This window comes from Chenopodium album, chromosome 9 (assembly GCF_948465745.1).
Source record: "Chenopodium album chromosome 9, dcCheAlbu1.1, whole genome shotgun sequence".
Classification (NCBI taxonomy): domain Eukaryota; kingdom Viridiplantae; phylum Streptophyta; class Magnoliopsida; order Caryophyllales; family Amaranthaceae; genus Chenopodium; species Chenopodium album.
In genome coordinates, this window is record NC_137842.1 from 70,876,142 (window position 1) to 70,890,778 (window position 14,637).

Sequence of the window (14,637 nt, forward strand, 5' to 3'; positions counted from 1 at the left end):
ATCACGGTGCAAGCAATTTGTCAATCAATGCGGCTAATCTGACCACCAGAGTTTATCAACTTAATTTGTTTGCACCGAATAACGTTTTCAAATCTTATCTTTAAAATAAATTCATTATACGTTAACCTTATACAGTACAATTTTGTGGCTATAAATACCCTTTATTTGGTATACGTACATTCATGCAAATACTAGCTAGCTTTCTACTTATATTACAAGTATTTCTAAAGATGAAGATCAAATGCTTCAATTCTCTCTCTTTTGCCTTCCTTTTCTTGTCCTTCTCTCTTTTACTCAATCTTGCTACTCCTACTTTGTTGTTTCAGGTATGTTAAACACTTATCAAACCAAATAAGCATATTTACTACTCCGTACTAGATAGACATCAATCTACATTTTTATTATTCGACAAGCTTTCCTGTGTATAATTCTAACTACTTAATTTGTTGGAGGCTTGGAGGTTATTAGAGATCACATACACTCTGAGTCTATCTATCGATCTATCCAACTTTCTCTTAGGGTATTTCATATTTGGTGTATTACACTACATGTAGTGTTAACAAGACTTGATAAAAAAACAATGCTAAAGGAATTATTTTTGTATCTGATTAGTGATAATGTGACATTATATTAACAATCTTAAGTTGATGAATTTTTTTTAAAAATCCGTCTTAGGAGAATTATGTCTTAATCTTATATATAGTTTGTGTTACATTTTGGTTTTTAACTTCGAATTTTTTTTCTAAACTAATTCTCCATTGTTATCAGGGATTCAATTGGGATTCATGCAATAAGCAAGGAAGTTTATATAGCTTTTTAAGCAACTCAATTGATGATTTGGCTAGAGCTGGAGTAACTCATGTGTGGCTTCCTCCGCCAAGCCATTCCGTTTCACCCCAAGGTAAATTTAGTTTTTTTTACAACTTTCTTTGTCCGAAATTAATACTCTTGTTGATGACGTAATTAAAATATACTCCGTACTAGCAAAATGTGACGTGACAAACGATTAAAGAGTATTAGCAAAATATTTTTAATTCACATTCCTTAAAATTTAATTATTCAAAAGATAATATTGTCTTTAACAGTTGACTTCCTTTTACTTTCTGCCTATTTGATGACATAGGGCATAAATTAAATACACTGCAACACAATTGACAAGACAAACGTTTTTTTTGTTTTCCTCTATGTGTGTGTTTGCGCGCGCATTTGGCAAAAAAAAAAAAAATAAGGACAACCTAATCAATTATCGAGTAATCAAATACTTTTCTTAATTAATTACTAATAACATTTATAATTATTTCAGGGTATTTGCCTGGAAGATTATACGATCTCGATGCATCAAAATATGGTAATCAAATAGCACTGAAGACACTAATCAGCAATTTCCACCAAAAAGGGATCAAATGTGTTGCAGACATAGTCATCAATCACAGAACTGCTGAAAAACAAGATGGAAGAGGTATATACTGCATGTTCGAAGGAGGAACTCCAGATGATCGTTTAGATTGGGGTCCTTGGGCTATCTGCAGAGACGACACACAATACTCTGATGGTTCCGGTAACCCTGATACCGGGGATGGTTACGCTGCTGCCCCTGACATTGATCATCTTAATCCAAGAGTACAAAAGGAGCTTATAGATTGGATGAATTGGCTCAAAGCCGAAATTGGCTTTGATGGTTGGAGGCTTGATTTTGTTAAGGGATATTCTCCTAGCATAACAAAGTTGTACATAGAACGAACACAGCCTGATTTTGCTGTAGGAGAGTTGTGGGACTCGATTACTTATCTTAATGGTGCACCTGACTATAACCAGGACGCGCATAGAAGTGAGTTGGCTCGATGGGTGGAAGCCTCTGGTGGAGGAGTGGTGACCGCGTTTGATTTCACCACCAAAGGGATACTTCAGTACGCGGTACAAGGGCAGTGGTGGAGGATGAAGGATCCTTATGGAAGGCCTAGTGGACTTATTGGAATTTCACCGAAAAATGCTGTTACTTTCTTAGATAATCATGATACAGGTTCAAGTCAGAAGCTTTGGGCTTTTCCGTCTGATAAAGTTATGCAAGGATATGCTTATATTCTCACCCATCCAGGAATTCCATGCATAGTAAGTAACTAAATCCAAACAGAGGTAGTATAATTTCGTAGTTAAAAAACTAAGTGACTATATTTTCACTAATTAACACTTATTTTTTATGTTGCAGTTCTATGATCATTTCTTTGATTGGGGATTAAAGGAAGAAATTATAGCATTGACATCCATAAGAACAAGGAACGCGATATCTGAAACAAGTAACGTGAATATACTCGCCTCTGATCCTGATCTATATGTGGCAATGGTAGGCGATAGGATCATAGTGAAGATTGGGTCAAGTATGGCAACGGGCAATTTTGTTCCGCCAAATTACAAAATTGTGACGCATGGAAACTGTTACTGTGTATGGGAGAAACAAGGCTAAGAATTAAAGTTTTCCGAAGATGTTACGTTACTTTTTTGTTAATCGATCAAATGTAACACAATTCATGAATTACAATGAAGCTTATGGGTTATGATAGTCTCTTTACACCTTCAAATAATTGACTAGATGTTTGCTGATAGATTTATTAGCTGTTACATTACCGCACCATATATACCGACTAACTAACAAAAGTGAGTAAAAACATAGCCCATTTGCCTCCGCTCATCGCCTATAATATTCAAATGATCAGCCAATGTAGCAATTATGACAGTTTTGGTACCATTTCCAGTTTTAATGGTAAGCACAATAACACTTCCCTGCTTCAGCTAGAGCAGGTCATAACTCATAAGGCTAGAGCCGTGGTCCAAAAAGTGGCCAGTACCACCCTAAGGCATTAAGTAGACAGTTGGAACTTTGGAAGATGGGGTCTAGGATTGCAAAGGTGAAACTAAAAATACAGTTTGTTCAGCAAAAAACGAAATTATCAACAAAAACTGGGCCAACCAAACCTGACCATACATGATTAGTTCTAGTTTTAGGCGTTTAGCTTAAGACATCCATTTGGTCCAAGTAAAACGGCTTCAGAACAGATACAAAAGCTTGAGAAAAATTAAATTCGGTACAATTAATAGCTTGGGACGAATTGACTATATCTTGAAGTTGTGACGTTTTAAGAAAAATAAAGGCAACTCAATTCATAACTCCCATAGACACATGTAACATATATTATTGAATCCATATCCGCCCAAACATACAGCTTTTCGGCTGGAATCTATCTACTCGATTTATAACTTCCTCCTACATGTCCTCAATGGCTGTCGAATGTGTAGGATAAACCTCATCTTATTAATAAATTTAAACCTGACTTGATAGACTGAACCCAACTCCAAGTAGAACCTGTACACGAGTCAAGTGACGTTTCATCTCTAAAACCACTTATCAACGCGTGAATAGATGAGTCTAAATTGATTTCATTGATATGTTGTACAAGAAGGTAGTCTGTACTACATATTTGGCTAAGCTTAGTGCTATTGGAGATATTGGGATCATAGTGAATTTCAATCTGTACCATAAGACAGTGACTCTGAGTACTGACAAGGGAGTGTAAATCCATAAGACAGTGCTAACAAGAAATAGGAATTTAGAAATAGCAGAAGCAACAAAATTGCTTGTAAAGATCATTACAAAGGCTTGCACTACCTAAACAAACTTACTGAAACTGTATATCCATATTACATATTTACATGACATGTTTTAAGCCAATGCAAAAGATCAATGCGGCTAATGGTTGTATCATATGTTTTACATGACAGATAGACTCGTACTTGATTGCCCAATCTGAATAATCCGTTATTACATAACTCATATCAAAATTGACCCTAGCTGACCAAACAAGATTGTATCGTGATAAACTAATCAACTTAAATCTGGAATATGACTCCAACAGCAACCACATTGGCTTAAATTGATCGATTACTAAACCAAATAGCTCTGCACCCTTACCAAATTCACCAAATGGAACTTGTGTGATGAAAAATGAAAACTACTTATAAAAAAAAGAGTAATCAAAGCGCATTTGATTAGGAAATTAAAGAGCCCTCCTTTACATATAATCTCAGGTTTCCTGGCAAATATAGAAAGTACTAAACTACTAATCCATGACTATGATACACCCCCGTCTCTTACCATCTTACTATTCCCACTCTATCCGTCTACTAATGATTGCCAACAAAAGAGCTGTAAACATAAACATTTTTAAGAAAGACTTGCTAAAAATAGGTCCTAACATATACTAAATCCTCCTCAAAAACCTAGTACAGAGTAGCGAATATTGTAACTAACCTAATTTAAAGTTTAAACTAACAAGAAACTTACTGCACAGATGGTCTGTTGCTAGAGAATTTACAAAGAAGAAGTTATATTTAGCTGTTCTGGGAAGCTGTCCTCTTAGGTATTGTCGTCATCAGTCTCTCTCAGGAGCATCTCCAGGTGCTTTCCTCGCACTCAGATTCCCTGGATGTGCCCAGATCCTCTCAAATTCTTCTGACAGTATTTTATCAGCTTTCACATCCTCTTCTCCTGCTTTAAGGTTCATTTTGCTGAGGGTGGAGAGTGATCTAGGGCTTCCTCCAGCAGCAGGGGAGAAACAGAAGCTTGGGGTAGCAAATGGTGAGCCATAAGGAGTATGTTGAATAGAGAAGGGGCTAGGTGACATGCGTTTTTGGATCGGGAGACCACCAAAACCTCCTCTACAGAAAAGAGATTTGGACTCTGAAGCTGATTGTTTAACAGCATCATCCACAAATAATAAATCGTCTATTCTAGCCATAATGTTAAATGCTAAGCTCTCCAAAACTCTTGAGTAGCTTTCTAGTATTGCTTGCCCAACATCCTGCACGACATAAATGCAAAATTTTGAGTACTTTCAATATAAGAAATGCATGCCTTCCAGCAATCACATGGCAAAAACTTTCATCACTTTGTTTAAGTATGAATTTTAAATCCAAGTAGGAACAACAATACGATATTACATCTGGGGTAATTAGCAATGATGCAGCAAATTATGGGGCATCGACAAAGTACCTTGTTAAACTGTATCTTGCTCATATCTAGAGCTGTTTGTGGAAGTACAGGGAACCGAAGCTTCAGGAACCTCAAAAGCGTTTCAGCACGTCGTGCAAGAACTTGATTCTTGTCATTATCGGATACAAGACCTTTGACCTTGCCACCCCAAGTTGCTCGTTTACTTCTAGACTGACCTGCAAGTCTTTTCTGATCTTTCAATCTCCAGACATGAACCGATGCCTCGATCCTATTGGCAACTTCCAGGATTTGATGTTCCGAAGACAAGTCAAGGCAATCAAGTAGGCAATCAGGTGTGAACAGCTCAGCAGTTACATAGCGGTATATGACCTCTCCTAGACAATCTTTTCCGTTCTGCCAAGGCAAGGTTTATTAATCAGTAAACACATTGCTACACAGGACGCATCAATCTCACAGAAAACCAAATTGCATAGAAAAAGACAGGAAATGTTGGACAATAACATTCAAATTTGGACGACAAGAGCACAGATTCTAGCAGCAGAATTAATACCACTTCTCGGTCACAGAAAAACAGACAAAGGAGGGTAAATTTACAAAACTCTACAGACTGATATCACTACCAATAAAAGCAATAACTTTCACTCAGACGAAATACAAGCACAAGGTATAAATACACATTGTACTGGACTGATCAAGGGAACAGTTTAGTGCTTGTGTATTCAAATTTAGTTGCAGCAGCCAACTGAATGACAATGAAGATTTAAATACATATATACAAGCATCATTACACCTATATCAGGCAACAATGGTAGTAATAAGCTTCTCACCTTAGGCAAAGACTCCAAATAAACATCAGGAATCTCCATCTCAGCAATGACACTGGTATTAATAGCCATAGCAGCCTTGAGAATCTGATTAGTACAATCCCTACACTGCTGCAACCTCTTCCTAGCATCCTCAGACAACCCACGAGGCGGAACTTTCGGACAAGGCAACCACCACTTCTCCTCCTGTCTAACAGAAGGCCGACCATTAGACACCGCTGTTTTAAGAGGATCCCGATCATCACTCTCTCGGTCAGCATACGAAAACTCAGTCTCCTTAAACCCTTCAAGCATACTAAGCAACATTGCATCCAGTTTCTTAAGAGCAGGCAGATTCACATACAAATCCGACCTCGGCCTCGTTGCCATGACCTCAAACGAACCCCCACCAGGAAACTCTTGTATCGACGGGACTAATTCAACAATCGAGTCACTCACACATAACAACCACTCCATTTCTCTGCACCACATCTTCTTCCTCTGCGACGCCAACGGCTCTAATCTCCATAACTCCCCAAATACAGTAGCTACCCAATTCAACAAACAAACCAAAATCAGACTAAAAATTCACCAAAATAGTACTAGACAACAAAAATATCAAAAAATGTCAAATAAAACAAAGTATAGAATGTAAGTAATTATACCAGCAAGATTGGTAATTGCATTTGAGATAGCAAGAGCAGTACAAACTCCCTTTCCACCACCAGACATGTCCTCTCCCAACAACAACTTTGCAAATCTCTCCTTCATCAACTCTACCTCTGTACACATCAACAAACACAAAACCCAAAAAAAACCCACAAATTATTATTTAATTTTTTCAGATATACATAGAAACAGTCAATATAATGAAAAAAAATAATCATAACAGATGCTCAAAAATGGAAATAAACACAATTTATCAATACTTTGACTTATTAGTAATTACCCATAGATTAAGCCACAGATTTATAATACAAGGTCACCATTTTTTCACTGACCCCAAAAAAAAAAAACCAAATTAGACAAAAAAATAAGAAGAAAATGACATTATTATGATAAATCCAATCAGTCTCCATTCGCAGAAATTTCGCCATAGATATATCCAATTTTTTGAAAAATAAATAAATAAAATTATAGCCGACACATTAAACTGAATTTTCTCCCAAAAAAAGCAACCCAAAACACAAAATTAGAAATGTCATTATACTACTATAGTAAAAATTTTATACAAAAAATAAAATAAAAACAGAGATCCAAAAAAAGGGAATGTGGGTATATATTATAAATATTTACCGGAAAAATCAGAGTCGTTGGATTGAGGGAGTTTGATGTCATCCCAAAGAACGGCGTCTCTACCGGAGATAACCGGAAAAGCGAAATGAGTAGCGGCGAAGTTGAAGTTTCCGGGGTGTCGGAGAGCAGGGGAAGAGGTGGAGGTAGAAGGAGCAGCATCAGGGTCAAAACAAAGGAGAGAGAAACTACTAGAACTTTCAGATTCACTAACATCTGCACTCAAACAGTAGCTACCACCACCTCTATCGCTTTGTTGGTCGTATTGATCGTCTTCTGAAGAAACACTACCCATTGATGAAGATTGAATCTGGGAATGAAGGGTTGAATGGTGGAGATCTGTTATTGCATTGTGGATTGAAAGAGAGGGAATGTTGATGGTTGTTGTTGTTGTTGCGGAAGGATGAAGGAGTGATAATGGAGGAAGAGAGAGAAAGTGAAAGTGGGGACCAGAGAGAGAAAGAGAAGAAAGAGAGAGAATGTGGTTTTTTTTTACGGAGTATTCGTAATAATATGACAAGAGGAGAGAGAAAGAAAGATGCTTAAGGTGCCCGACACAGACACTGTGGTTTCCTCTTGGTTTTTGATAAGGGCTTTTTCACTTTTTTTTCTTGTTTTTTCTCTTTTTTTTTTTTTGGGTGAGTAAATTTTTTTTTGTTTTGTTTACAATAGGAGTACTATTTTAAGTTTTTAAACTCTTGTGAAAAAAAAAAAAAATTGGACATTATGTTTTATCCTAACCTAACATAATGTCGTCAAATTGAGGATACTCAAAGCCTGTTTTCATTTGATTATTTCCAGTTTAGTTCAACTCTAATAAGTCCAGTTCAACTCCTAATTTCCTTCTCTTATAAAATATTCATTTTAGTTCAGCTAAATTCAGCTCCTCACTTCCAAAAAACATTAAAAAAATGAGGAACTTAAAGAGCCAAATGTTTTAATCTGGTTTTTTTGTATTTATTAAAGGGTTGGCTCTTTGAAATCCTTTGAACACGAAAAGTTATCAATTATAATGAGCCTTAATCCTTTGTGTTAATTTCATACTATAGTACTTGGTATATGATCATATTTCATACTATGGTATACAAACATATTCATTGAACTCATTCTATTTCTATTTAATGATTCACTATCATAAATATTATCTGTTTAGATTTACAACATAAATGGAATAGATTTGTTTAAATTAATACAAAGTAAAATCAAATATTGTACCAGCTCATAACAGCACTGTCATGGAGATTTCTAAACCATGAATAGGAAGCTATATACTCAAATATATGGTCATATGTATAGTCATTTTATGAAATTACGTTTATATAATCACTTTCAAAACAAAGCAAAAATTGTACATTGCACAAGTTTACAACTAACTTAGTTTCCTCTATTTGGAATTGATTGACATAATTTACACCTAGCTACAATGTATCTAAGGGCTTAAGGTAAAATTGATCATATGATTTTTTGGTGCACTAAAATTGATCATATTATGTGACTATAGGCTCGTCCCATGAGATCGTATATACTTGATTCGGACTAATTACATTGTATTTACTATTGAGAACGTGTTAACTTATGACACATACCGTAGCCTAAAAGTCATTTATAATTGTTGGACTACTGTTTACCATATCCCTCTGAATTAGTTTGATGTCACAATCTTTTTATTTTTCTTACCAAAAAATGGGGAAATTGGCAAGATAAGCTCAAATCACAATGGCGCTAGCTCTAACAAAGAAGAAAAAAAAGCAGACAAAGAAGAAAGCAATAAAACAACGTATGGCCCAGAAATAGGCACAAAAAATTGATGCCGATGATAAGGTAATAGTATAACTTTATATGGTCGATTAAACTGGCCTTGGAATTCGGGAACAAGAGTAGAAAAACCCAATTATTAAACCAATAACAAATGTCAGCAAAATCCTTTATTTGCATAATTAATTTAAGTTTATTCCTGGTACTTTTTAATTAAGCTGAAACCGGCCGTATTACAACTTTTACGACATTTTATTATCTCCTACTATTAAAATGATGAGATCAAGCATTTTTATTGTAGTTTTCTTATTAGCTCTATTTGGAAAATAATTAAAATTAGCAAAAGACAATTACGAGTTTATTAGTTTGACTAAAGTAACAATTAATTATGTTTAGAGAAACCCTATTAGGATTAGAATTAGAATTAGTATTAGCTAGGCATGGTATGGAGCCCACCATTACAGTGCATGCATGGGGATGTGGGCCGGTGGAATTCCTTTATTTTTAATGATTTTTTAGAGGGAGGAAGAAGAACAAGGGGTAACGAATGATAATAAAGTAACGACATGATGATAGCGTAACGTTTTTCTTTGTTAACTGTATAGTATAGAACTATGGAGTATAGACTAGTATTCTAGCAAGTAGCAACTATGGCCTAATTATGGCATTATGATATGAAGCATTGAATTGTTGAAGTATGAACGTATGGAGGAGTTACGATATGTCTACTTCTGAGCATCGTAGTAGATACACAAGTCTTGTGACTTTTGAATTGTGACTAAAATTTTGACTTGATTTGTTGTAAACCAACCAAACTAAAGACATGTTCTGATTGACTAAATTGAGCTGAGTTAAACTGAACTGATGAACTTATTAGAGCTGAACTGAACTGAACTTATTAGATCTGAACTGAACTTATTTGATATTGATATCACGCATACATACTTGTAAGTTGTAAATGCGAACAGGTTTCCCAATCAAATACCGCAAATACTAATGATCGAGGAAGAAAATGACCTGCAAACATGTTTCCCAATCAAATACCCCAAATACTAATGATCAAGTAAGAAAATGACCTACTACGTACAAAATTGATTGATTTTTATGAGTAACAAATTAAATAAGTGCACGGAACGAAACAAACAAGAGGGAGAAAAAAAGTCTTTTTGAACTCTTACATTTTCATTATTTTATTTTATTTTTGTTTGGGTGTTTAGAGAATCATAAGGTCGAGGTGAGAATCGATCCAGACTTACCTAAAATCGGGAGGGAAAATCTTTTTTTTTTTTTTTTTTTTTTTTACCTAACTCTTTTTTTTTTGTTTGAAATAGGTGCAGGATAATTATTAATTGAGGTTTTAGAGAGGTAACAAGTTGGTGGAAACCATTACCTCTACATTATTGTAATTGTTATCCAAACATTCTAACCAAACACTTGGTAACTCAGTAAGACTAAGGGCTTGTTCATATTTACTGAACTTAACTAATTGGAGCTGAACTGAACGGAACTGACCTGAAATGAATATTTTATGAGAGAGAGAAATTAGGAGCTGAACTGAACTGATTGGAGCTAAACTGAATTGAAATTAAGTAAATGTGAACAGACCCTAAACGACTAATGATTTAATTGAAGGGTAATGATATATGTAGCCCTTAGGGTTATATATAAGCATTAAATATACTTTCGAAAATGGAATTAAGTTGAAAGTTCATGACCAAATCACGCACAGATTAGTGTAACAAATGTTAATTATCATTAACATTTCCTTTTTTAGCTTCTTATACATAGCCCTTAGGACCATGTTTATTATTTTCCTAATTGAATTTATTTCCATTCCAAAAAAAAAAAAAAAAAAAAAAGAAAAAGAAAAATACTCAAACATGCTCCAAGTATAAAGCGTCATTTTAAAACTTGTTTTCAAAGTAGGTAATACGAGTACTCCGTTATGATAATCACATACATACGGAGTAGTACTCTGCACTGAGTACGTTATTTTGAAAGGAATAATCATAATCACCACCTAATTTATATTCTAGGGGCGTGTATTTAGAAGAAAGGACTATTAATAGTATTGACCAAATTAATCAAGAAATTAAATAGGGAGTTGCACGAATTGATTAGAAGTAATTACCCATTTATTTCATTTTGAGTGCAATTTTAAATTAAATTTCCTCTGTTGGTCAAATTATTTTCATAAATTTTGTGCCCTTTAAGAAATTCACACAAAAAGTCTTGAAATAGAAAGTACAAAATTTCTTCGAACCCATAATAATGACTGTTTTCGACATTTGAGCTAAAAAAACCTGCTAAAATTATGGACAGAGAGAATCAAATCATTTTCACATATGAGGGAGATTTTTTTTTTAAGGTATTGTAGGATTTTGATTGCGTGTTTTCTGAATTGGAATAATGCCATTTTAGTGAAATTGGGAAGCTTTTTTGGGTTTGAAAATTTTGGAGCATCTCATTGATTTCTTTACCCTAATTCAGTAAATACATATCAAATTATTTACTTTATTTATTTTTGGTAGTAAAAAAAGGTAAAGCTAGGATTTTATTTAATATCCACGTTTTGGTTTGTGATTGGTTATGATTCTTTCATCCATATTTTTTTTTTTTTTTTTTTTTTTTGTTTTTGAAGCCACCAAATTCATTGATCCATTTCGATATTTTCAATTGATTCCTTGTTTGAATTTTTTTTGGTGCGGTTTGTGTTTAAAAATTAACAAAGGTAAAGCTATAACTAGTGGTAGAATCCATTGGGATGAAGAAAAGTGAGAAAGTACATAGGTTAGCCTAGTCTTTTTGTGAAATGATCCAAATGGATCATTGCTCATCTTGTTTTTTCAAAGAAAAAAGATTGCATGTTGTGAAATTTTCATTGTCAATAAGGACAATAACTCAATAATAATTTTATAAAATTAAGATATACAACCAAAATTTACACTAAGGGTCTGTTCTTTTACGTTGAAATTCAATTCAGTTCAGTTCAGTTCAGCTCCTAATTTTCTTCTCTTATAAAATATTCATTTCAGTTCAGTTCATTTCAGTTCAGCCCAATTCAGCTCAGTTCAGTTCAGTTCAGTCAATAAGAACAGACCCTAATTTAAGCTTTGAAACACTCGTATATAAACCTTGCCTATTGAAAATAATCCGACGAGAACAGGACCTAACTCATTACCCATTGATTCATTGCAGTACATTTTAACATCATACCACATGTTGGTTAAAAAAAAAAAAAAAAAAAAGTTGACAATTCACAAAAGGGTGAAAAGCAAGTTTAAGCACACGATTTAATCTGTAGAGGGTGACGAGTTGGATGTATCAAGGCCGTTAATAGCAGCAACATAAAGTCTTTTAATTTATGATGACTGCCTACTGCCTCCTGCTCGCTTGTTAATGATACATGTGCATGATTGCGCCATCTCATCTCAACTGTTGTACACTCTGCTCTAGACTACCATCTTTCCTTTTTTTTTTTTTTTTTTTTTTTTTCTACGACTAATTAATTTACACTTCACATGGTAATCAGCAAATGTACGCTGTTTTACGAGCTAATCATAGTTTTTGGAGAATGGGATTATTGCATTAATTACCCCTTCTCATTATTCTAATCTCTACTACTAGTACCACTGTAATTAATACTCCTAAGGAATACTTCATATTCTATATAGATGTCAACTACTGGTATATCCCTAAAATTTTAAGATGCATAAGCCTTGTTCTTTTGAGCTTACAAGCATAACAAGAGCAGACTTCGAGTCTAATATGATTTACTGAATTGAGTTGAACTAAACTGTTTATGAGAGAAGGACATTTGTAACTAAACTGAACTGAAATTAAGCTGAAGAGAACATATCCTTCAACTAAGTAGAACAGGTATTAGCAAAACAGATTATTAATGCTCAATAGAGCAAAATAGGACTCATCAAAGCAGAATAGCTCAAAAGAACATCACCATACTCCGCAGTAGCTATTATGTGGAGTATGTAAAAAAAAGTGCACTTATGCTACATTTGTATATAAACACAGTGGAGTATTGTACTAGTGGAGTATTAGTTTATAATATGCTCCTAATTGTGCTTTAAAGGGTTATTGTTATAGGATCTTAAGGCAAAATCTTGATTTCATGCGCCTATGATAGTAAACTGACGTAAAGAGTGGATCAACTTATGCACGCTTATTTCTTTATTCTCACAATTAATCATGGTATCTTGTGGGTTCACCAAGTTTAGTTGTTTATTTATTTTCATGATATACCAATAGATCAAAACGATTTTTTTTTTTTAATCAAAAAGCTATGTATTATACTCAAATGTAGGTATTTCACCTAAAGTCGAATAGAAATCTGAACCCCCATGCATCTAACAGAAACTTGTGTATCTAGACTACGCATTGATCCGTAACAAAGTTTTACCCTAACAACTGATTGAAATTTTTTGGTGCAGTGTATGATAACTTAACAAACAATTACGAGTAAGACCCTGTTCTTTTCACCTTAAAAAAATAATATTAAGTAAAATTAATTTCAGTTCAGCAAAAATAATTTTAGTTCAAATAATTTAAGTTCAGCAAAAATAATTTCAGTTCCGTAAAAATAATTTTAGTTCAGAAAAATTAAGGTGAAGAGAACGGAGCCTAATTGTTAAAACCCATTGTAGCCCACTTGTGAATGTCCCACACTGGAAAAAGAGGATAGGTGGTTCCACTTTATAAGGTAGAGGAGTTACTCCTATTATTGCCAATTGGTTTTAGTGCGGAATTTACGAACAAAGGGAGTATTAATTTGTACTCCGTCTTAGGGATAGGGACGAAGGGGTTAGGAAAAAAAAACACATTGATTTGCTGGAAATTGCGTCTAACCAACTATTTATTTTAGTTTTTATGACAAGATTTTCTAGCCTAACTAATAAGATGTATTAGTATATATCTAAAAAATCAATGAAATTCTATTAAACATGATTTCTAGTCGATCAAATGTCAAATTATGAGATAATCATAAATAATTAGTTAGCTGTTAGCTAGCATATTATCAAATTAAGTTAAAGCTTTCACAAGATAATCTATATTATTACGCCAAAAAATTATACTAATATAAATAAGCTTGTTTACACACAGCTAATACCGTATTAAGGTGTTTTGTTTAATACTAATACATACTTCGTATTATTAGTTCTTGTTTGCATTAGCATCAATTACGCATTTACGCGTCTCACTACTTCAATATTAATCGTACATAGTCCTAACAGTCCTAACAAATAACAACCTCAGTGCATGATAAATTATTCAGTTATTGCTAACTGCTTTTTACGAGTTAGCAAACTGCCATGAATATTAGACTTAGAGAGTTAGAGGTGATTATTAGGATCATGGGTCGGGTTTTGGTAAAATCGTGTCCAAACTCACTATTTCAGGCCAATCGGGCCGGTCAAAAATTTGGGCACATATAAACTGTTCAAACCTGATATTAAACTTTGATCGGGTCAAGGTATTATTGGACAAGGTAGTTCAATCCTTCTATGGGTATAACCGGATAAGGTTTGAGTCAAGATTAAAGTTTTTTTTTTAGATATGGTCGTGTTAGTGAGAGTGGATACGTCAGTACAACACTACAACTGTACAAGGATAAAATAAACTTCAAGGAAGTTAGTCTCGATAATGTACTTTCTTGTAACACAGGCTAAAAGTTTTAGGGTTATGATCGATGGAGGTCTCCCATGAGAAATAGATAAGATGGGGGAAGCTAGAAGGGCGGGGAATATAATATGACGAATGGTGGAG

At 34.2% G+C, this 14,637-nt stretch overlaps 2 protein-coding genes across 2 annotated transcripts; one reads left to right on the forward strand and one right to left on the reverse strand.

Moving 5' to 3' along the window:
- Positions 1–205: 205 nt before the first annotated feature.
- Positions 206–2,551, forward strand: LOC145560437 (alpha-amylase-like). The gene is made up of 4 exons (XM_081621691.1): positions 206–326; positions 769–901; positions 1,304–2,109; positions 2,207–2,551. The coding sequence occupies exons 1-4, from the start codon at positions 231–233 to the stop codon at positions 2,459–2,461; spliced, it is 1,290 nt and encodes a 429-aa protein (XP_081477817.1). The 5' UTR covers positions 206–230; the 3' UTR covers positions 2,462–2,551.
- Positions 2,552–3,983: 1,432 nt separating this feature from the next.
- On the reverse strand, positions 3,984–7,670 carry LOC145559122 (rop guanine nucleotide exchange factor 1-like). Its single transcript, XM_081620544.1, has 5 exons — positions 7,105–7,670; positions 6,474–6,590; positions 5,833–6,356; positions 5,045–5,398; positions 3,984–4,853 (listed from the first exon to the last, which is right to left on the reverse strand). Exons 1-5 carry the CDS (start codon positions 7,394–7,396, stop codon positions 4,425–4,427), a joined length of 1,716 nt encoding a protein of 571 aa, XP_081476670.1. The 5' UTR covers positions 7,397–7,670; the 3' UTR covers positions 3,984–4,424.
- Between the last annotated feature and the right edge of the window lie 6,967 nt (positions 7,671–14,637).